The sequence below is a fragment of the Thalassophryne amazonica genome, chromosome 3, assembly GCF_902500255.1.
Source record: "Thalassophryne amazonica chromosome 3, fThaAma1.1, whole genome shotgun sequence".
In the NCBI taxonomy this organism is placed as follows: domain Eukaryota; kingdom Metazoa; phylum Chordata; class Actinopteri; order Batrachoidiformes; family Batrachoididae; genus Thalassophryne; species Thalassophryne amazonica.
Genome location: NC_047105.1, coordinates 84076524 through 84101992, shown reverse-complemented (window position 1 = coordinate 84101992; position 25469 = coordinate 84076524). Strand labels below are relative to the sequence as shown.

The 25469-nt window shown below is 39.0% G+C and overlaps 1 protein-coding gene across 1 annotated transcript in view; it reads left to right on the top strand.

Annotated features, from left to right (window-relative positions):
- The window catches only part of LOC117507190 (calmodulin-binding transcription activator 1-like), a gene marked incomplete at its 5' end in the record, with an annotated part of 313536 nt that extends 289128 nt beyond the window's left edge, over positions 1-24408 (top strand). The window contains 4 exons of the mRNA XM_034167003.1: positions 8598-8666; positions 10664-10809; positions 11064-11135; positions 20056-24408. Coding sequence (XP_034022894.1) covers positions 8598-8666; positions 10664-10809; positions 11064-11135; positions 20056-20131 — 363 coding nt within the window. The remainder of the gene's footprint in view (positions 1-8597; positions 8667-10663; positions 10810-11063; positions 11136-20055) is intronic.
- Positions 24409-25469: the final 1061 nt, after the last annotated feature.

The following is a 25469-nucleotide window of genomic DNA, read 5'->3' as shown; positions in this document are numbered from 1 at the left end:
AGCTATCTTAGCTAATTATAGGCCAATCTCCAACCTTCTTTTTCTCTCAAAAATTCTTGAAAGGGTAGTTGTAAAACAGCTAACTGATCATCTGCAGAGGAATGGTCTATTTGAAGAGTTTCAGTCAGGTTTTAGAATTCATCATAGTACAGAAACAGCATTAGTGAAGGTTACAAATGATCTTCTTATGGCCTCGGACAGTGGACTCATCTCTGTGCTTGTTCTGTTAGACCTCAGTGCTGCTTTTGATACTGTTGACCATAAAATTTTATTACAGAGATTAGAGCATGCCATAGGTATTAAAGGCACTGCGCTGCGGTGGTTTGAATCATATTTGTCTAATAGATTACAATTTGTTCATGTAAATGGGGAATCTTCTTCACAGACTAAAGTTAATTATGGAGTTCCACAAGGTTCTGTGCTAGGACCAATTTTATTCACTTTATACATGCTTCCCTTAGGCAGTATTATTAGACGGTATTGCTTAAATTTTCATTGTTACGCAGATTATACCCAGCTTTATCTATCCATGAAGCCAGAGGACACACACCAATTAGCTAAACTGCAGGATTGTCTTACAGACATAAAGACATGGATGACCTCTAATTTCCTGCTTTTAAACTCAGATAAAACTGAAGTTATTGTACTTGGCCCCACAAATCTTAGAAACATGGTGTCTAACCAGATCCTTACTCTGGATGGCATTACCCTGACCTCTAGTAATACTGTGAGAAATCTTGGAGTCATTTTTGATCAGGATATGTCATTCAAAGCGCATATTAAACAAATATGTAGGACTGCTTTTTTGCATTTACGCAATATCTCTAAAATCAGAAAGGTCTTGTCTCAGAGTGATGCTGAAAAACTAATTCATGCATTTATTTCCTCTAGGCTGGACTATTGTAATTCATTATTATCAGGTTGTCCTAAAAGTTCCCTAAAAAGCCTTCAGTTAATTCAAAATGCTGCAGCTAGAGTACTGACGGGGACTAGAAAGAGAGAGCATATCTCACCCATATTGGCCTCTGTTCATTGGCTTCCTGTTAATTCTAGAATAGAATTTAAAATTCTTCTTCTTACTTATAAGGTTTTGAATAATCAGGTCCCATCTTATCTTAGGGACCTCGTAGTACCATATCACCCCAATAGAGCGCTTCGCTCTCAGACTGCAGGCTTACTTGTAGTTCCTAGGGTTTGTAAGAGTAGAATGGGAGGCAGAGCCGTCAGCTTTCAGGCTCCTCTCCTGTGGAACCAGCTCCCAATTCAGATCAGGGAGATAGACACCCTCTCTACTTTTAAGATTAGGCTTAAAACTTTCCTTTTTGCTAAAGCTTATAGTTAGGGCTGGATCAGGTGACCCTGAACCATCCCTTAGTTATGCTGCTATAGACGTAGACTGCTGGGGGGTTCCCATGATGCACTGTTTCTTTCTCTTTTTGCTCTGTATGCACCAATCTGCATTTAATCATTAGTGATCGATCTCTGCTCCCCTCCACAGCATGTCTTTTTCCTGGTTCTCTCCCTCAGCCCCAACCAGTCCCAGCAGAAGACTGCCCCTCCCTGAGCCTGGTTCTGCTGGAGGTTTCTTCCTGTTAAAAGGGAGTTTTTCCTTCCCACTGTAGCCAAGTGCTTGCTCACAGGGGGTCGTTTTGACCGTTGGGGTTTTACATAATTATTGTATGGCCTTGCCTTACAATATAAAGCGCCTTGGGGCAACTGTTTGTTGTGATTTGGCGCTATATAAAAAAATTGATTGATTGAATTGATTGATTGATAGGCTCCAGCCCACTGTGACCTGATATCAGTGGTTAAAGACCTTTAGTGGTCCCTCGCTATAACGCGGTTCACCTTTCGCGGCCTCGCAGTTTCGCGGATTTTTTTAGTGCAATTTTGCATGCTTCTTTTTTTTTTCTTTTTTTTTTAACAGTGCATTGTGTTCTGCGTCTTTATCAGGCAGGCCGGTCGCGGCACCGCGATTGCGCTCGCTGCCTCCGATGCGCTTACCGAGTCTGCTGGCTCGGTAAGTGCCGCAGCGGGCCACTCACACCACCCCACTGTCTGCTGTGTGGAGTTGCGGCCAAAATCTGGCAACAGGTCCAGAGACTATGCTCGCTGTTTTGATGCAGAGCGCTCCAGCAGCCCACAAGGATAGAATTCTTGCGGAAAAATCCGCAGCGCTGCATGGTCTCGGTAACTACAGCCACAGAGCTCCATGGCCACTGAGAGAGGTTTGTATCTTTTTAATGACTTGGATTCTTTGCGGGTCCCGCATCCGTCCCGCAACAGTAACACTGGAGGCAGTGAGTGAAGAAAGAGCATGCGCATTGTGTTCTGCGTGTGCCTGTTTATAATCTTCTCGCCCAGAAGAAAAAAGAGTGCCAACAACTACCCATAACTGTGTTCTTCACTCGGAAAAAACCGCATACACCGAGGTGTCACTCGTTGGAAAAACACGCTACAGCGGAGCGGCGCCAGGACGAAGAGGCGCAGTCAGAGGAACTGTGAAATACTGGTCAGTCACTATTAATAATTTCTTATGTGTCCAACCTCGTAGGTTGATCGTTAAAATTAAATTTGTTAGTTCTAAAAGCCATCATAATTATTTATAGGAAAACGTTCTATTTTTATTTCTCAAACAAATGTTTGGGCCTGAAAACAGGTTTTGATCTTTGGTTTCATTCTATAATACTGGACTTATTTTTCTACTGTTTGAACTTTCAGAGTGTTTACACAGGAGAGAAAAGTGAGAAAATGTTAATGCCTGTTTGAGAAAAGTGTATAAAGTGTGTAGTGAGGGGTTTTACAGCCTTAAAACATCTATAATTGTAAAAAAAATAACACTGACTACTTCGCGGATTGCCCCGATGTATCCATATACATACATGTGATAAGGTATATATACGTATTACAGGGCGTGATACATGAACAGACACGATACAAACCCCTCTGCTATGTCCAAATCCTTTTCAGATTTTATGACCCAAAACAGATACATTGATCCTTGGAGATTTCATAATCCACAAACCAAAGAATATTCTTTTTTAATTAATGGCTCTTTAATTTCAAAAATTGTAATGTCGAATGTCTTCCAGTTGTTACTGTATCTCAGGTCATGCACCTTTGACTTTGATATTGCCTTGTCCCCTTACCATACATCTTGACCTCCTTGGAGATTAAACCCCTTGGTACTCACTGACAATACCTTCTGTGAGTATATTTCATCTTCTTTGGATAACTTTTTAATTACTAATAAATCTGATACTATCTCGAATACTTTATTATAGGAAACTCTAAAGGCTTATCTTAGAGGCCAAATTATTTCTTATTCATCTCACCTGTCCAGGTCCAGTAGAGCTAGACAAAAAGACTTTACTCCAGAAATTTTAAAGCTTGACCGTCAGTATGCTCAGAAACCTTCCCCGGAGGTTTATAAGCAATGTCTTAATTTGCAACTTCAGTTTGACTTGATCTCGACGAGGGAAGCTGAGCAGTTGCTGCTGCAGTCTTGTGGTAAATATTATGAATATAGTGATAAAGCTACTTGCTTATTGGCCCATCAACTCAGGCATCACACTGCCACCTCCCAAATTGTACAAATAAAAAAACATCAAGTACTTTGACATCTGACCCAACTGAAATTAATTGTTTTTAAATTGTTTTATGCCACTCTTTACACATCAGTTTCCTCCCAACTCTGAAAATATGAAGCAATCCCTTGATGACCGAGAAATCCCTGCAGTTGATACTATAAACGCAGTAGAAGTTGATGCTCCCCTTAATTTGAAAGAGGTTTTATCCTCGATTAAATTGTTACAGCCAGGCAAATCCCCTGGCCCTGATGGATCCCTTCTAATTTACATAAGAAGTTTCATATGAAATTAGCCCCATTACTTTTGCTAGTTTTTGAGGAATCACTGAAACACAACGCTAATATGAGCCACCATTTCATTACAGCACAAGGAAGGAAAAGATCCAACTTCCTGTGCTTTTTATAGACCTATTAGCCTGCTTAATGTGGATGTGAAAATTCTGGCCAAACTGTTCGTGCCCCATATAGACGGAATCCTCCCTTCTCTTATATAAAATAAAAAGACTGGTTTTATCAAAGGATGGCATTCCTTTTTTAATATACGCACCCTTTTCAATATATACTTTACTTAAAACATCATAGCAATCTTCCTGAAGTCCTAATTTCATTGGATGCCAAAAAGCATTTGATAGAGTGGAATGGGAGATCCTTTTTGCAATCCTGAAGAAATTTGGATTTGGCGATAGATTTAGTTCTTGGATTCATCTCTTGCATACTTCCCCCCCAGCTTCTGTCTGTACTAATAATCTAAAATCTGAGTATTTTACTGTGTCACATGGTACACTTCGAAGTTGTCCACTCTCTCTTTTACTTTTTCCTTTAGCAATAAAGTCACTATCAATAAGTTTGACAACCCTTCCTTATTCCAGGGCGTGACTCATGGGAATACAGAACATATTGTTGCTCTGTATGCAGATGATTTACTTTTATATGTCACAAATCCAACTATTTAACATCTATTATGGCAGTACTACAAAATTTTGGCTCTTTTTCTTTATATAGGCTTAACATACAAAAAGTGAATGCTTACCTATAAACGTAGCTGCATAGCGACTGAGACAAACTCAACTTCCTTTCATTCTGACTCATTTTGGTTTTACATATTTGGGAGTGAATGTAATTGGTTCACCTGAGGCTCTGTAGGCCACAAATGTTTCTGCTTTATTGTCCAACATAAGGTCAGCTTTTCAAAAATGGGATAATTTACCAGTATCTCTCTTTGGTAGTATTAATATAGCGAAAATGAATGTTTTACCCAAGTTTTTATACCCGTTTTAGTGTATTCCTTTGTTTTTTCCCAAAACCTTTTTTAAATCCATTGATCAAATAATTTCCTCATTTATAAGGGGAGGTAAAATTTCAAGAGTACGTAAATCATTTTTACAAAAATGTCAGCTCAGTGGAGGTCTGTCTTTACCTAATTTGATGTTTTATTACTGCTGCTAACATTCAAAATACATTGACTGGCTTAAAGATCCTCATATAAATTGGGGTCAATTAGAAGCTTAGTTGTGTTTGTCTACCTCTCTCCCTGCCTTATTATTTTCGTCACTCCCTGTGTCCCTTTCTCAGTACACAGATAATCATGTTGTACTTACCTCTCTTAAAATATAATATCAATTTCGACTTCACTTCAAATGTATCCCTGCTTCTGCTCTTGGCCCATTATATAAGAAGCACCTCTTTCCTCCCTCCTTCTTAGGCACTGCATTTCATCTATGGGGTAAGAAGGGCATTAAAGGTTTCCATGATCTTTTTAAGGATAATACCTTTCTTAATTTTTCAGATATGTCTTCCTTACTGTTTTTGAAGTTCCTGGAGTCCCCACTGTGTCCCTTACTAACTCGCAGGCAGATGTAATGGGGGAATTTCAAGTTGCGCCAAGTTGAGTCTTGATACTGAGACTTCCGGTTAGTGAGCCTCTCGCTCGTGTGTTTGGTGTCATTTGAAACAACAGCCTGTAGTGACGCCTCACAGAGCAGCTAACTGAAAGGATGTTATGACCCCTCATGGAGCGGCTAACTGATCGGATGTTATGACCCCTCATGGAGCAGCTAACCGATCGGTTGTTATGACGTCTCACGGAGTAGCTAACCAATCGAAGCTGGACGCTGGTTAAATGATGTCTCTGGAAGTCAACTTAAGTTCAGATTTCTTGTTTCTTTTTGGCTTCGGTGTACTTCGTTAGTGCCGTGTGACTGGGGTTTTACATTTGTTACTAGGAAAGTTCAGCAACCAAAATACCAACATTCTGGTTGCAATGAATATGTTTTCACTGTTATTGGATTTCTTTGTGCGATTGACATCATTATTCAAGCATTTGAAAGGCTATTCCTACCACCACACAATTCCAAACAGTGATGAGAAACTTTCTTGACAGTTTTTGTTGTTGAAGGAAACCGTGTCTCACTAAATGGACAGAGTTGTGACGTCATCACGCACGTGTGTAGGCGTTGTTCCATCACAACTTGAAAATCCCCCATTGCCTTTACCTCTTTGCTAGCATGTCACAGAATATTATTATCCTGGAAAGTTCCACATCCCCCATCTATTTCTTTCTGGTTGAAATGTCTTATGTTTTTTTTAAAACTTCAAAAAAATCTAGTTTAGTCTTTGAGGGAGGACTTGGGGTTTCTAAAAGTGTGGCAACCATGTATTTCCAATCTTAAATCCTTGAAAAATATTGGACCTGATTGAAATAATTCTCATGGGAGCATGCATTTTTTTTAATGATTTATTTATTTATTTTAATTGCTATTATTTTGGAGAGGCTATGGTTGGTGTATTGGTGTTGGATATTTGTGAAGGTTCAGGTTGTGGCACATTCACTTACTTAATTGTACCTTCATTATGTTTCCACTTTGTAAGTGATGTGTTTGTGTTTTGTGCTTTGATGAACAAAAGATAATAAATGTTAAATAAAACTGAATTGCAGATATCTTCCATTCGAGCTTTGGCTTGGCAAAATGACATTGCAGACATCAGTAATGAATATCCAATCTAGCTAATACAAGTTAAAATGGCATGCTTACATTTAGGTGTTTATGTATTTGAACAGTTATACAACTTTTGTAATTTTGCCTCTGTACACCACCACAATGCAGATGAAATGAAATTAAACTATCAAAATGAGCTTGTCATGGAAACTTTCAGTTTTGATTCAAGGGGGTTAAAATTGACAAATTACAGCCATTTATATACGTAGTCCCTCCATTTCAGACCCCATAAGTTAGTGGATAAACTTAATTTAAAGCCCCGGTTACACTAATGACAGACAGAGCAAAAGGATTAGTTACGTATTTAAAATTTTTTTTGTCTGTTGGCAAATACACCAGTCTACTGTGGAGTTGGTTTACAGACAAACATGCTGCATTTGTATAGAGAACAGCTCCACTGCATCACCTCGCTGAGAGAGACACAGCGAAATAGAGAGAGACAGCAAGACAGCACGGTGTCTAGTCCTTTCTCCGCTTGCTGGACTTTTGACCAATCAGAATGCTAGAATTAAAAGTCATATAGGGCCATTATTTTAGGCAAAAGTATTTGCAAATGTGTTTTTCGATCTGTGTGTATGTAACCACATCCACAAATGTGTAAAAAAATATCTGTGTTTTTCAATTCATGCGTGTGTAACCAGATCGACAAATGTGTAAAAAAAAAAACGTGCGTGTGTGTGTGTGTGTGTGTGTGTAACCAGATCCACAAATGTGTAAAAAAAAAAAAAATCTGTGTGTGTACTTCGGTTTGTGTGTATGTAGCCAGATCCACAAATGTGTAAAAATTCCGTAGGTGTGTATTGGCTGTGTTCTTACACATGACTTTTGCTACACTCCTGGCGAGTTAGATCTGTAAATGCGTGCAGCGCAGTGTGTGTGTGTGTGTGTGTGTGTGTGTGTGTGTGTGTGTGTGTGTGTGTGTGTGTGTGTGTGTGTGTGTGTGTGTGTGTGTGTGTGTGTGTTTGGAGACTTGTCTGTGCCACCATGGCTATTCAGCTTCACGTCACCAGGGGGCGCAAGCACCAATGATATCAGTCACCCCTCCCATTTTATGCCTGGCCACCACGTCAAGTTGGATGCAATGCATTCTGGGTAAAATTGACTGATAAATAAATGTGTCCTTATTCTGCAGATTGCAATGCTTTATGTTACTGCTGTGGTGAACATGATGAAGTTTCTTAGATCTTGCTAAAATTATGTCCATACGTGCTTTTGATGTTTAAATTATGAAACATGACACCGTAAGTGAGTGGTCAGGTTGTTTAATGTGCTTCAAAATGCTATGCATTGTGCTTTTGGTTTGTAGTGGTGTTGGAATAATCCCACAGATTTTTCCTATTTGTTCACAAAAAGCAGACAGTTTAACACTTCAGAGTTTTTTCTGGAGTCTGACTTGTGCGTTTCAATATTTAAACTAACAGATTACCCCATAAAAAAGTTTTAATTTCTTTTATGGAGTAATACATTATCTTAAAGTTATTTAAAGTAACGTATCACTTCCTAAAAAAGTTTTAATTTGTTTTTATGGAGTGATACTTTAGTTTAGATAACTTTAAACTAATGTATCACTCCATAAAAAACATTATATGAAAACAGAAAGTTATTTAAAATAGAATTTTTCCTCAAAAGAAGACATGAAATTTAATGTACATTTTGCCAGAAGTACATGGGAAAATCACATGTATTTTCAATCTGTTTTCTTGTTTGAAAACCGTTCTCTGGTTCATTCCACCATGAAGGTGTGACTGGTGCCTAAACCGACAAAAGCTACACTCTGCACAGTTTCTCCAGTCACAGCTACAGAAGCCTATAACTCCTTCAGAGTTGTCATGGGTGTCTTTGTGGTTTGCGTCATTATGAGCCACTAAAACCACACCTTTTTTGTTTCACCAATGTGGTGGAAAAAAGAGGCAAAAAGAAGAAGAAGAAAAAAGTCACTGTCCAAATACATATGGATGTGGGTGTATATGCACTAAACTAATTTCATAATAAAATAATTTCACTCTATGCAGGGTCCCATTCAGGAACAACGCAAAGAGATTGCAGCAGTGATTCATCGCTGCTATAAGAGATATAAACAGGTAAGAGTTCATTATAGTTGGACAGTTAAATCTACACTTGCAAATATTCTTGATGAATCAACCCACTATATGATAATCAAAAGTACTAGTCTTTTGCATTGTCTCCAGCAGCATTACAGACTGTTTTTACAAAGTCAGTACTACATGCTCCTGTAGTGTCTACGTCTTAGGAGCCGGTAAAGTCTGCCCCAAAACAAATCTCGCTGCAAGTTTCATTTAGTGCTGCTGTTTTCCTGAAGCATTCACTTTCACTTGTAAATCCCGTTTTCTCTCACTCTCATGCTCTCTCTCTCTCTCACACACACATACACACACACACACGCAGATCAAAGAAAAGCAGTGGCCTTCCACACCACTAAAGATATGGTCTCTATTGCAGCAGTCAAACAAAAAGGTTTTAATAAGCTGCGAGTTAATATACAAATAATGAATGTCTATGAGTTCAATGGTATGAATATTTCATGAGGTGAAAGATGGAACGTACCATCTTAAATATTTGTTCCATTGAAAGAATGAAAAAACATTCATTGTTTGTTTTACATAATGTCAAAAATAGATCCTTTTCATTTGATATTTTATTAATTTAGAAACAACAGAAAAGGGACTTACATTTTGGTGTTCGTCACTGGTGCTTTGACGTCAACAGTCCAACATGAACTTTAAATAGGAATCCAAAATTGTTGTCAGTCAATTTACAAATAAACAATCCTGACGATGTAGTCAGTGATGCTGTGCACTGACTTTGTGTACAGACTACCCTCTGCTTCCCTCAAACCAGCGAAAAATCATGTCTGAAATTTGTCCAGCTTTTCATCCTAACTTCCTCCTCTTCATCCTAACAGCTCTTCATGTCTCCAAACAGCTTACAGCGTAGTGGATTTGTTTGTTTTTTGTGTTAGAAGAATTAGCATTGTCAGTTAGCTCCTTCAAATCATCGTCCGTCAGCAAAACAAACTCCACCATGTTTACCTAAATGCTAATGCTTCATATAGTATCAAAACTGCATGCTAAAAGCAACTATTGCACGGCAAATGAAACACAATGGCAAATGGTATGAATAATCCATGTCATGTGACATGCAAGCCACCAGTCAAATGACAAGGATCCACTCAGCCATTATATAAAACTCAATATTTAGCCTATTTCGTATATAATACAGATATATTTAACATATTGCCATTCAGCCTAAAAATACCAGGATATAATTTTTGGTCCATATCGCCCAGCCCTACTTCGTAATGTTTGAGGACCTTTTGGGTTTTTACCTGTTTGTGTACATCACTGATCTTATGCTATTACATGAGTTTGCACACATTACACACGCAGTCAGTTCTCCACAAGTTCCACTTGTGGAGAACTGACTGAGTGACATGACATAATGATCTGAAGAGCCTAGTTATTTTATTGGTACCCCCAGGGTGATTTTTTTTTTTTTTAGCAGTAGAGTCTTCATACGCACACATATGGGAAAAAGGTGGTGGGCTAGTTTGCACTGTTTTTACTGCACTGCTGTTTTTTCCCTCACTCTTTCTATCTCAATGTGCTTTTCTTAGCATTATTTTAAAATAAAAATGCTTTCTTTTTAAAAAGGAAGATTTAGTCTTCAGAATGTATCTTTCAAAAAATATGTGTCTTGAAACCTGGGAGATCTTAGAATTATACTGTTGATTGTTTTTTGGCTTGTTCCATTTTGTTCAGGGTTGCCACAGCAGATACAGTATAGATCCACATCAAGATTTGGCACAAGTTTTACACTGGATGCCCTTCCTGGAGCAACTACAGATCTACCCGTAGAAACAGCCTCCGGACTTCCTAAGCAGTGTCCCAGCCAATTTCTTAGCAGGACCTACCCTGCTTAGCAGCTGAGATTTGATGGGATCAGGTGTACACTGAGCAGATTGGCTGTTCATCGTATAGTAACATGCATCTTGGCTTTACAGAGGTAATATATCAAGTCTAGTGTGGATGAAAGGTTACACTGTTGTCCTTTCTCTCAGTATGCACTTTATAAGAGGATGACCCTGGCAGCTATCCTGATCCAGAGTCGTTTCCGGAGTTTCCATGAGCAGAGGAAGTTCCAGCAGAGTCGTAGAGCAGCGGTCCTCATCCAGCAATACTACCGCAACTACAGACACTCTCTCAGGTATACATGCACACATGTATACCATCCCGGTCTCATTTCTCTTTTCTTTCATGATACCTTCAAGAAATTTGTCACATCTTTGTGACTGTTTTTAACTCTACTCCTACCCTTCACCCTTACCATAACCCACACCCCAGTGTCACCCCAAATTTTGTGATACCATTACAAATTAATTCTGTGATACCACACACACACACACACACACACACACGCACACGATACTTTTCTCTAAGTGCTTTGTCTCTCTCCTGCAGCAGCCTCCTCACTAAGAAACAGAACCAGGCTGCTCGCAAAATTCTGAGGTTTTTGCTCCGTTGCCGCCACAGGTGAGGCACGAAACTCTTCAAACACTGAAGCACACCAAACATGATACCATTCGGAAGTATAAAACGGTGACACTTTCTAGTTTTGGCTAAGGGCTTTCCAGTTGCATTTTTACTATTCTCACCCTCTCCTTCTGAGACAGAGTAATTTTAGTCCCTTGCCCATGGGACGCAGTGGTTTACAGGAGTAAATAGGATTTGAATGACTCATCTTTCAATTAATTAATTAACAGTTTCTGTCACCACCTGAGCCACAGTTGTCAGTATGGCTTTTTTTTTTTTACAAAAATGCTTGTAACATCTCATTGTCCTTTTTGTGTTGTTTAATTCCCTGATAAAACACTCTCATTCTGCTTCAGTAAATCAAAAAATAAAGTACATAATATTTAATGACCATCATAAATAAGAGATGTCTTAAAGGTAATACAAGTAAATAGAATTAAATCCTAGAATGGAATTACCCACTTAAATAAAAGCAAAATGACTAAGACAAAGTCAAATAATAGCATTAGTGTAAAAAAATGATATGACATTTGATGACAGTTTGTTCACAAACTGAAATGTTGGCAATTCAATCTCAGGTCATGAAACTGTCCTCAAGCTGTGAAATTGATAAAAAAAAATTGCAATAGGTTACTGTGGAGAAGAGTATTTAATTTGAAGAACTTTAAAGTTTTAGACCATCAAAATCACATTAACCTCGTGTAGAAAATTACTGATATTTAATTCAGATAAATACACTGTTTAATATTTAAATTTTTTCAGGTATATTGCGCAAAAATGAAAAATGCTTATGAATCATAAGCTAATAGAACACAAATTGATCAAGTTAAATGTACTTAAAATGATTTAAATGCTTTAGCTAACTAAGTGATTATGGACAGTGCAAGTGGCTAGTGTGCTTGTTTCCAAAGGAGAAGGTTCCTGGTTCAAGACCACCCAAACTTTTTTTATTCACTACCAGATGTGGCATGAATTGTGTTTTTTTTCCCGGCCTGATTCGGCTTGGCTCGTGCTCATTCGTACTAAGTTTGATGAAGCTCTTACAGTTTGGTTGTGAGACTTGAATGTTAATCAATGACCTAAGATGATGACTCAGTCTCTTTGAAGGATCCTTGGGTACTGCTGGAATGACAGCGACAAACAAATTGTTATTTAGGGAGATTCAGATGAGGACTGCCACTTGCATCATGAGGTAGTATCAGTGACACCTCACTGGTCACTGCTGCATTCTCCCAGAACTCACATGATAACTAAACCTAAATGGCATAAGGCAATTGGTCTCCCCAAAAAATGGAGTGAAATAACCCATCAGGTTTTACAGTGTACATTTCCACACGTGTGCTCACATTCACTCACAGCCCACTGCCACACTCGCACCTCACTACATTGGTGCTAATAGTTGGTGTTGTTTTACTGTTCATGTGAAGCCCCTTGATGGACCATAGGCCTCTGAAGCAGGTGAGTCCTCTCAGTCTCTCCCTTATCTCACTCTTTCCTTTTCTCCCGGTGGCTGATGCCTGTTTGCATGTCAGCGGAGGGAGAGGGAGAAGAGATTCTGGTTTATCATCTCTCTCTCTCTCTCTCTCTCTCTCTCTCTCTCTCTCTCTCTCTCTCTCTCTCTCTGCCACTCTGAGGACTGCTGAATGATGCTGGTATTCCTGCATGATAGAGGGATACAGTAACTAGAGGAGGGATCTTGTTTACAGTATCGTTTTCTTTGGGGCATGTTCTGAATGACATCGCGCTGGTACACCTCAAGAGATGTAAGACAATGCAATGAAAGAAAGGCACTGAATGTCTTATATCACTGCATCCAGTATAGTCATTAAAAATGGATGCTACTTTTGCCACCCCATGCTGGCACAGGACACAGAATAGGCACCTAGCATCGCACTGTAGCACTGGAAACAGAGCAGCCAAGGGTAAACATGCAGCTAGCAGAGACAGGCATGAGCACTGGATAGATTTTATTGTCAATGAAAATTCAAAGAAGGATGAGATAGTCTATTCCATTTACATTTGCTATATAATTGTGTAGATATCTTTGAGATCATACATTATTGATGCTAATGCTGGCATGCAAGCAACGTCTTGCTGTCATTGCAACTGAAATATTGAACAAAGCCAAACCAAGATGCTGGCCCAGGTGCCGACTATTTTGTTGTAACCCAAATAATTATACAGCAGATAGAGAAAGTCTATAAACCCTTGGCTACATCACATAACAAAAGTCAGGACTCATAATATAAAAATGTGTTACATTGTGCTGGTAAATCTCAAACTGAAAACAATTCTGTACAATGTGATATCAGTCAATAAAAATACAAAACTCAAAATATTAGTTTGCATGAGCACGAGTCTCTTTAATATAACACAATAAATCACCACTTTGACAATATTTTTCTTTAGACAAATCAAGGGATAAATACAAGAACATTTCCATGTGAGTACATGTCTCTTGGAGGTCATTTGAATAGATCATTAATGAATACAAACATTATAGTACTCAATGGTAAATGCGTCTGGAACAAGGGTCTTAAAAACTGAGCATCTGTGCATGAAAGAGATAAGTGAGGGAAGCCACCCAGTGACAACTCTAAAGGGGGTCGAAGCTTCAGTGACTGCACACAACAACTGAAGTTTTAAAGTCACAAATATTTCAGAGCTGAATTTAACTCTTATTTTAACACTTTCTGTGTTTAAATCAAGTACACATTGCTGGAGAGATCAGAGTTGAACATACTAGTTTTATTACAGTGCTGTTGGTTCATAACCAAAAGGTTGTGGTTTCATGCCCAAACTGATTTTTTTTTCTTGCTATACTGAAACTACACTTTCATATGTGACAAAGTTAACACTCATAAATAGTAAAGAAGTGTAACTTTTACTTAGAATCTGCAAGAGTTACATAAACTCAGGAAAAATGTTCATTTTAACACACAGGAGATGAATTAAGGCTGAAGATTTTATTATGTGTGACAGGAGAAAGTGTGCATACTGTAACAACCAGTAATACCGGTAACTTACTTAGTAAGTATTACTTAGTAACGCGTTACTCTAATTTAATCACTTTTTTTAGTAACGAGTAATCTAACGCGTTAATCTTTCCAAATCAGTAATCAGATTAAAGTTACTTCTCCAAGTCACTTACTCTTATTTTTGCATTATGGGTCGATAGCAGCATGGAGGTCGGGGTTCGACTGAATTGCCCACTTTAAGCGAGCTGCGAGCTTTTCATCCGCGGTTTTCTGCAACAGCTACGACTCGTCCTCACCTCTTAAAGCGCGGTGACAACAGCACACCTGCATTGAGCTTAACAAAGACATTTTAATGCTTTTTTTTCCTCCTTTATTTAGAATTCTGAGCTGAGCCGCTCCGTATCTGCTCGTTAAAAACAGCTGATCCTCCGACGCGTCAACAACTAACACTATTTTCCACTCAAATGCACCTAAACTCTCTTTCTGGGGAGTACATGATGTGAAAATGCAATAAAACTTTCTTACCTGTAAATCTGGTCATGTTTTCTGCATAAACAAAATGTTATCCATTCTTTGTGCTCAAACGCCAATGCAGGGGCGAATTCAGGTGGAATGGGGGCGTGGGGCAAGGATGTGCCCCCCCCCACAACACCCTTAGATTAAAGGTCCAGTTTTGAAGCCTTTTTTTTACTACAACCACTAATACTACTTATGATAATAATAATTTTGACAAGTAAAATGTTTAGAGAGAATTTAAATGTTAGAAAAATGTTAGAAAGAATTTAATAGTTACATTTATAAACAATGTAGGCTAGAAATTGCAAGTTTTACTGTTACAGTGCTGTCAACAGTTAAATATGAGGTCAAGAAAGAGGTCTTTATTTTACTTTTTATAAAACAAGTATTTTCATTGAAGTCAAGAAAGGGTGACTATAAAGTGAGTTTTGGCAAAACAAGTATCAGTCATGTTCAGGTGGCAGGGGGTTGTTGTCAGCAGCTGGGGACAGTAACTAAAAAAGTAACTAGTAATCTAACTTAGTTACTTTTACAATTGAGTAATCAGTAAAGTAACTAAGTTACTTTTTCAAGGAGTAATCAGTAATCGGTAACTGGATTACTTTTTCAAAGTAACTGTGGCAACACTGGTAACAACACACAGCAAATGTATGTCAGTGTTGAATTTCCAATGTTAACGCATGTCAGTGTAAAGTGTTAGGTTTCTGGTGTTAATGTCAACCACATTTACACCACACGGGTGTCACACCTTAATAGTGTTAGTGTTAAATCAGATTTTGTTAGAATCAGAATCAGAATCGCCTTTATTGTCATTGTAATTTGCATTACAACGAGATTTGAGTGCAACTCCAAAAAGGTGCTTTCCGTGGTGCGAGTAATTTTTAGCCAATATAAAAGTTAGTGAAATTTAACAGTAAATTATTCAGAGTATATGTACAACTAATATAAACATAAGGTAAAATAAAAGAAAATAAAATGTGGACCATGTAAAATGTAAAACGAGAATTATATACAACTGTGGAATCATATTGCACGGGAATATTGCACATGGTTTACAGATATTGCACAAGAAACTTGAAAGGTGCGGATTAGAGTGGTTTGTTATTGTTCGGAGCAGTGATCACTCTGGGGAGAAAGCTGTCCCTGAGTCTGTTTGTCCTGGGGTGGGTGTGTGTGTGTGTGTGTGTGTGTGTGTGTGTGTGTGTGTGTGTGTGTGTGTGTGTGTGTGTGTGTGTGTGTGTGTGTGTGTGTGTGTGTGTGAGGGACATACAGAGATGGTCTGATCCAACGAGATGGGGGAGGGGAGTCACTTTGTACGCATGTTTTTTGTTTGTGTAGACATGGTCCAAAGTGTTTTCCCCTCTGGTGGCACACTTCATGTACTGGACGAACTTAGGGAGCACAGTCTTGAAACATGCTTGGTTGAAGTCACCAGCAACAATACAGACACCATCCGGGTGGGCCAGCTGCTGTTTATTTACACAGGCAAGCAAGAGGCTAAGGGCCGTGCTAACATTAGCAAAGGGTGGGATGTAAACAGCAAACACAATGACTACTGTGAACTCCCTTGGGAAATATAAAAGTCTGCACGAGACTGCCAGCACCTCTAAATCAGGAGAACAGTGAGAGTCAATGACCCTGCTGCTACAGCACCACTCGCGGTTCACATAAACACAGAGCCCTCCACCTCTGCACTTACCCGAATCACTGGTTCTGTCCTGCCGATGTAGCTTGCGGCCTGCTAGCTCGACTGCAGCGTCGGGGATCAGCGGGTGAAGCCACGTCTCTGTGATGAAAATAACGCTGCAGTTCCGCACAAAGCTGTTTGTGGCCATTTGTAGCTCCAATTCGTCCATTTTGTGGGTGATGGATCTGGCGTATGAGAGGAAGAGGCTCGGTAATGCTGGCCTGTGAGGTTGTTTACATAGTTTAGCATCGTAGCCAGACCGACATCCTTGCTTCTGCTTCCTGTCTCTACGCCGCCTACACCGCCTGCTGGGCAGGCTGGTAATTCACAGAGAGCCTGGTGTTCTCGCCATGTCCTCCGGGATGTTGTGGTACTGGTGGAATTTGCTTGTAACCGACAATTTGTACCTCAGACCGAGGTCGATAAGGTTCTGGCGGCTGAAGCTGTGGGTCGCTTTACAAAACTCGAAGAATATACGCGCAAAGAGTAAGAAAAACAAGTACCAAATTGGAGAGCTAAAAGCCGCTGCACCCATGCATGCCACCATCTTGCTCTTTTCCTAATAGTTAGGTGATTGTAGGTTGTCTTTTGGAATCTGTTTGACTTCATGTCATGAAGTCAAACTCATGACATGAAGAAAGACTCTTTCTCTCCGATTGTTCTGTCTGAGTTATTTTCATTAGTTACTTCATCCAAACCATCAACATGTTTATTAGACCCCATTCCTGCCAGGCTGCTCAAGGAAGTCCTACCATTATTTAATGCTTCAATCTTAAATATGATCAACTTATCTTTGTTAGTTAAACCATTACTTAAAAAGCCATCACTTGACCCAGCTATCTTAGCTAATTATAGGCCAATCGCCAACCTTCCTTTTCTCTCAAAGATTCTTGAGAGGGTAGTTGTAAAACAGCTAACTGATCACCTGCAGAGGAATGGTCTATTTGAAGAGGTTCAGTCAGGTTTTAGAATTCATCATAGTACAGAAACAGCATTAGTGAAGGTTACAAATGATCTTCTTATGGCTTCGGACAGTGGACTTATCTCTGTGCTTGTTCTGTTGGACCTCAGTGCTGCTTTTGATACTGTTGACCATAAAATTTTATTACAGAGATTAGAGCATGTCATAGGTATTAAAGGCACTGCGCTGCGGTGGTTTGAATCATATTTGTCTAATAGATTACAGTTTGTTCATGTAAATGGGGAATCTTCTTCACAGACTAAAGTTAATTATGGAGTTCCACAAGGTTCTGTGCTAGGACCAATTTTATTCACTTTATACATGCTTCCCTTAGGCAGTATTATTAGACGGTATTGCTTAAATTTTCATTGTTACGCAGATGATACCCAGCTTTATCTATCCATGAAACCAGAGGACACACACCAATTAGCTAAACTGCAGGATTGTCTTACAGACATAAAGACATGGATGACCTCTAATTTCCTGCTTTTAAACTCAGATAAAACTGAAGTTATTGTACTTGGCCCCACAAATCTTAGAAGCATGGTCTCTAACCAGATCTTTACTCTGGATGGCATTTCCCTGACCTCTAGTAATACTGTGAGAAATCTTGGAGTCATTTCTGATCAGGATATGTCATTCAAAGCGCATATTAAACAAATATGTAGGACTGCCTTTTTGCATTTACGCAATATCTCTAAAATCAGAAAGGTCTTGTCTCAGAGTGATGCTGAAAAACTAATTCATGCATTTATTTCCTCTAGGCTGGACTATTGTAATTCATTATTATCAGGTTGTCCTAAAAGTTCCCTAAAAAGCCTTCAGTTAATTCAAAATGCTGCAGCTAGAGTACTGACGGGGACTAGCAGGAGAGAGCATATCTCACCCGTGTTGGCCTCTCTTCATTGGCTTCCTGTTAATTCTAGAATAGAATTTAAAATTCTTCTTCTTACTTATAAGGTTTTGAATAATCAGGTCCCATCTTATCTTAGGGACCTTGTAGTACCATATTACCCCATTAGAGCGCTTCGCTCTCAGACTGCAGGCTTACTTGTAGTTCCTAGGGTTTGTAAGAGTAGAATGGGAGGCAGAGCCTTCAGCTTTCAGGCTCCTCTCCTGTGGAACCAGCTCCCAATTCAGATCAGGGAGACAGATACCCTCTCTACTTTTAAGATTAGGCTTAAAACTTTCCTTTTCGCTAAGGCTTATAGTTAGGGCTGGATCAGGTGACCCTGGACTATCCCTTGGTTATGCTGCTTTAGACGTAGACTGTGGGGGGGTTCCCATGATGCACTGTTTCTTTCTCTTTTTGCTCTGTATGCATCACTCCGCATTTAATCATTAGTGATCGATCTCTGCCCCCTTCCACAGCATGTCTTTTTCCTGGTTCTTTCCCTCAGCCCCAACCAGTCTCAGCAGAAGACTGCCCCTCCCTGAGCCTGGTTCTGCTGGAGGTTTCTTCCTGTTAAAAGGGAGTTTTTCCTTCCCACTGTAGCCAAGTGCTTGCTCACAGGGGGTCGTTTTGACCGTTGAGGTTTTTCATAATTATTGTATGGCCTTGCCTTACAATATAAAGCGCCTTGGGGCAACTGTTTGTTGTGATTTGGCGCTATATAAAAAAAAAGTTGATTGATTGATTGATTGATATGTGGTGCATAAAAAGGCTCAGTGTTTTAAACTGTAAGAGTTAGCCAGATAATACTAGCGTGTTAAAAATGTCAAACTTTCTCTATTGTTAAAATAACCCTGTTTCGTGTGGAGGTATATAGACACTTTGTGAATGTTTAACACAATCGTTTTGTAAAACTTTGTAAATGTTAGAATGGCCTACGCAGTGGGTCACCCCTCTGAGTCGTCTGCTTGAGATTTCTTCCTCAATATCATCAGAGGGAGTTTTTCCTTACCACTGTAGCCTGTGTGCTTGCTCTAGGGGTTGGTAAGGTTAGACCTCGCTTGTGTGAAGCACCTTGAGGCAGCTTTGTAGTGATTTGGTGCTGTAAAAATGAAATAAATTGAAATTGAACATAATGCTATGAGTGTAAATTCCAGATGTCTGCTTTTGCTGTCTTGATGCTATCTTGGATTGAGTCTCCTGTGTAGCCTACATTCCAACACGGTGCAAATGACATTTGACTTCTTTTTTATTAAATAGATGACATTTTTAAAAAATGAATGTGTAAAGGACAAGTAGACTTTCTGTATCCACTGTAAATATGTGGCTATCTACAAGTGACTTTCTTACTTTTGAACACAAAATGATCATACTTTCGCCATGCCAGCAACATGTTGCTGCCTTAGCAAGTGAAATGCGAAACAAAGTCAAACTAAACCAACTTGGCGGCCTTGGGTCCGATTCCTGGATAAAATAACGCTTGTTACTTTGTGAACAGTCACAGCGAGAGGAATAATTTAGAGTCAAGATCATTTGAGAATCTGTCAAATAAAACAAAGAAAGGACATCCATCACCACCTGGAGCTACTTGCCTTAAAATTCTGCTTCTTTTGAAGTGTACTGGTGCTTTAAATGTCTTGCTTGGCCTGCCGGTTTCTTTCGTGCCTTGATGGGTGGAGATCATAAAAAGATGGAGAATGTGTGTGCTGTGTGTACACACATACTTGTGTGGGAGGAATAGGATGGTTGTTGAATAATGTTCCACTTTGAATGGCCTTGATATATAAAAGATATGTGGAAGCCACATTGGCAACAACATGCATGGATTCACACACACATCAAAGGCCTTTCAGCATATTTCTAATGCATGTCTGCTTTTTCCTCAGGGCCAGAGAGCAGAGAACGGCCAGGGGTCCTGAGAGCCCACCGCCAGGCCCCACACATAGACCCCTCAGCCTGTGAGCAATTTATACACCCTACCCCCACCCATCTTCCCCTTTTTCATTTTCCTTTCTTCTACCCACCCCAGGTTCCTTCCTTTTCCATCCCTCACTCTTTCTCACACATTTTCCCTTCCTTTCCCCCACTTTCTCTCTCTCAACCCCTCTCCCCTCTTCTCCCAAGAGGGAAAGACTCTTCCCAGACAGACTGAGGACAGGATAGGTGTCCATCATGGCAGCTCAGACAGACAGACTGCTGGGTAGAGCCCAGGGACCTGGCTCTGCCCACAGCACTGATCCTCCTCCGCAGTTTCACTGGGAGGCCATCGCATTAACCTCATGGCATTCTTTGCACTCTTCATGGGTATGTTTCTTTGCAAGAACAAGTCTACAAGTCCGACGAGAGAAGAAGCACCTAAAGAAGAAGACATCTTGCCATTCGTGGCGAAAGGCACTCGTGATAAAGAAATAACATCAGGCTACTTTGATGTGTTGAGTTTTTACAAAGCCTGTTGTGTTTTGTATCTAAACCGTAATCCATGAAAGAATAAGAAAACAGAAACCAAAAAACTCACTTCTATGTTGCATTTGCATGCAAGGTTTTTTCGCTTAATCCTCCTCACCATCATTCTGAAGAGCTGTAGTGGCAAAACATTCTGCTGATTCGGTGTGTCACAATATCACCAACGACTATGACTCACAGGCTTACAAACCTATTAATCAGTCAGGGGAGGAAATGCACTTGAATGTATGAGGGACATTGTTAGATAAGGGTTGGGGTCTGAAAAACGATGTCTTAATTTGTTACATGGACTTTGTATGGAGTTGTTCTCAGAGGCAGCACTTTGCTAGCCCGATGTGGTGTGTCCGTGTTTGTTCAATTCAATGCATGTGTTTGAGCTATGAGCTCCTGCATGCTTGCCAAACTGCTTTAGTGTTGTTTCTTTTTGTACTTCTGTGTAGTTGTGTCTCACTTACATCCTCATCAACTTATCCTTGCCCTGTGTAATGTGAACTGTGTAAGGAAAAATGACTTATTTTGGGTGCTTTTTTAAACTTTATTTTATTTACTTGAGGGTCTGGTTATTTTTATTTAAGGGTCTGATTATTTATTTAATTGGCTCAAGAGTGGTTTAGCTTGAGAGTGGTCTCCCCTATTGTGTGGTAAAATCTGATCTGTTCCAATGGTTAACTGTCTCTGTTAGTTTGTTCTTTGCGCGAACCTCTAAATCCTAACTGTGGTTTTGAGGAGAGAGTCACATACTATTGCCTTGACTTCTTGTCTGTGAGAGGTCTCTATGCTTGCTCTGTACAGGACATTGGTGTTACACCTGCCCCTATACAGGGCTTTGGTCCCCATATTGGCCCATATGGGCAATCAAATCCATATTTTGGACTATTGCATATTTCTGTATATAAAATGACGAGGTAAGGGGATATGAGGACCCTGAAACTTTTTCATAAGAGGACTGTATTTAAGATTAGAAACTATTTTACTCCCATAATGAGAACTTAAGACAGAGAACTGGGTGCGCAGGATGGCTGTATCGTTTGTAAATAATGTAGATAATACAAAACAGAGTAATGTGCATGAGATTTAAGACAAAGAAATAACAAAAAGAATATGTTAGTGGCTACAGACTGTGAGGGGATTTTAAATGCTTCACTTTAGGAGTTTCCAGTATAAGTGTTACTGAAAAGAACATTTTGTTAAAGCATGCAACTGAAAAATCTAATGTTAGAAATATAAATGGGAAAACAATGATAGCTGAAACAATGATCTTTCTGACAAAACATTTACACATTGTGCTTCTGTTTCTTGGCTAGCAAAAATTAAACCCTTTTTGCCAGTAGTGCCAATTATTATGAATGCTATTTTGCCTACCAGTATGTTATGTTGGGAAAGCCAACAGTGAAAAGATATGAGTATGATCCACAGAGGTAACACACCATTATCAGTAGAACAGACCTAGTAATAGCTCAACCATAGACCACGTAAAAGTTACAAAGTTTGTCAAAAGCAGACTTATAGACTTATAGATTATGAAGATGGTGCAATTATGAAAATGGTTTCAGTGGTAATGAAGATGATGATCATTTTAATGTGAATGCAATGACTGATAAAAAAAAAAAAAAAAAAAAAACAAGAGGGTGCTACATTCTTAACAATGTGGTTGTGCTTCAGCAACATACTAGCTTTTATTAAGACCATTATCACACCTACAGCAAATCCAGCCTGGCCTTGTGTCAACGCTTTCCATTTTCCAACAGAATGTTTCCTCCCCCCTTTTTAAAATCGTATTTGTTACATTTTCTTTTTCTTCATGTCACTGCCATTATTATGACCTGTTCTTTACAATTCTTTAGGAAGTGCCTGCTCACGAACAGAGAAGTGCAAACTAATGTCAGGAAATATATATTGTATGCCCATGGGGGAGAAAAAAAATTGCAGTTGTCTTGTTCATTTTCCTAAATTGTGTGTTAAATTCTTGACAGTGTTAAATCTGATGATTCAAACCTGTATTGTGTCAGAGGTGAATGATTGGTCATGGTCTGATGATGCAACATGTTACTTTATAAGACAAAACAGTAATTAAAGTATTGCTTCATGCCCCACTTTTGCATGCACTTTACAGTATTGGAAGAAAACACTACAGTGTTTCGCTGCGTATGAACGTCACAGTCATGTACATGTCTGTTTCAAGTTCCAACGTTGCTGCAGGGAGTAAGATGTGTTTGTTTTTGGTTTTTGCTTGGACTTTGTCTTGCCTCGATAATAATAATAGTAATAATAATAATAATAATATTAAATAAACACAAAAAAATCCTAACGTGAATCCGAGCAGTTTTCCAGAGGACAAACTAACATACACATCTTCTTTGTCTTTCATGCTCAACACAAAGGTGCACGACAACATAAAAGCCACACTCCTCCTCTCTGTGCTTATGTCTTTGGGAAAAATTAAATCTCTCCCTTAGATTTTACTCAGGGTTATAGAGCAGGGAGCTGGTGTGTGGAGTGTGTAATGATACACTGACACAGAGAGTTGTATACCAACTGGTGTCTCTACATTTCTGTATGTATGTACACATATATTTGTATATTAGAGATACTCCAATTGGTCATTCAGCAATTAGTATTTGCAAATTTTAAAATGATATTGTTGATTGAACCTGTCCAACCGACAGGCCAAGTCACATTCGTGAAGCAGCTAATGTGACCTGTTTTAATGCATCCACTTTTTGTACAAAGAAAAAGCTCCCTTATTTCATGCAATGTTACTCACATATAAATGAAATGTAATGCAAGTAATGAGTATTATTTTTATACCATTGCTCTTGTCTTAAAACGCACAAGATTGTTAATTGTTAAGGGTGATGCAAAAATTAGCAGCAGACATGCATCATCTGGATTTTCTCGATTTTAAAAAGTTGTAAGTGACAGTAAGGTAAGATTTCTATTATCTGTGTTTCTCGTGTTTTCTGAATTTTCATCATGCTGAGAGACAGCCACGGTTAGGACAGAGCTGTAAGGAGCATTCATGCTACTGAATCACTTTTACCTCCTCTTACAACTGCCCCTCCTCTCACATCAGCACGACTGTCACAAAGAAATTTGGGCATGACTTTGAACTGCTTTACACATTGCACATATACACACCCAAATGCTTGTGCATACCAACACACAAACTAGATGTAAATACATGCAGACAAAATAATCCATCAAAATAGTCAAGTGTTGGAGAGGATGGTGATTGTAAAAAGAGTATGTAGAGCAGAAAAAGTAAAAAATAATATTTAGAAATATTGCAATAGTAGACAGCTGGTAGACATACGCAGAGAAGGCCTCTCTTCTTACAAGTAGAAATGAACGGTTTAATCTTTCAGGCCTTGTTGTAAGATGGTGTGGCCAAACACCGCATTGCATGCTAGAATGGTAGACTTATAAATAACCTACGGCTAGACCTCTTCTTGCCTTCCTCTTCTTTCACTCCATCTTCCTTCTCTCTCATTACCTGCTGTGTTCCCCTCTGCTTGCTGTTGGGTTCTCCATGCCTATCTGTCTTTCATTCCTCTTTTTTGTAACCTATATTTTTTTTTCCTTTTTGTTTGTTTGGTTTAACAATTGTGCATGCACAAGCATCACTAAGTTGTTGATGTTTTTAAAAGAATATTTTGTTGCTGAGGCCATGCAAAGTGTTTTGAATATTGCCCTTATATGTGGAAAATGTCTTCTGAATGCTTTACATAATTTCTGCTGTAAAATGAAATCAGAATAAAAAGAAAATTTGCACTTTATTTTCTCATATTTTATTCTTTTTCTTTTAAAGGAAGAGTTGCTTGTTTCAGCTGGTTGAGGATTCGGTCAAAATCTCAACATAAAAACCGACAAATTGTAAAAAGCTGACTTCATATCCGGAAAATTCTTCAAAATTCCCCTGGTGCACGTTACATGAATCCAAGATGGCCACCAACAACCCATTTCAATGTATGTTTTGAATAAAAATGCAAAGTATCTATATTATAGTAGTAAAGTGGTCTCTGTGTGTGTGCGTGCGTATGGCTTTGATCACGCAAAAACTGGGGAGAGCTGACATTTGCCATTTGGTATGCTTCTGTACATTAGGTCAAGGATGAACACTGCGAAAACTGATAGAACTAATATTTTTGGAGAAATTAGCTATTTTATCTAACCAGTAAACAATGGGCATTGTGGTCCAATGCATCATGGGAGTTTGGAGTTTTGACATTTTAAATGTTATTGTGATTCATGTTAGATTAATAGTGGTGTTAGTGTTACTGATTTATTGTGTTTTTGTAGTTCAATTGGTTTTGTCAGTTTAGTTAACTGGTACATTGCTGTTACGTACCATGAGTGACTTAAGTCTTATGTTGGTACCATGAGTGAAAACTGTAGTGCTTTTAATGTCTTCCACTACCGTCTTTGTTTGTCAAATTAAAAGCACCTGCTTACAACAGCTGTGCTTGCTTGCATGCATGCATGCATGCATGCATGCATGCAACTTCAATCATAGACAAACTGTTGACAGCTGATATTTGGCGTTTGGTATGCTCATGTATTTTGGGTCAAGGATGAACGCTGCAAAATGGAACATTGATGGGACTAATGTTTTTGGAAAAGCTATGGATGTTAGCTAACAACACTGAACAATGGATGTTGCTAGCTACTTTCTGGACTCACACAATTCCAGCAGGGGGCAGTATTTAAACTTTATATAAAAAGCGTTAGTGCGGTAAGTGATTTTATTTAGTAAGTTCAATGTAAGTACATAATATAATTGTATATATGTTAAAAATATATTCAGTACTTTAACCTTTCTCATAATCCCCCTACGCTT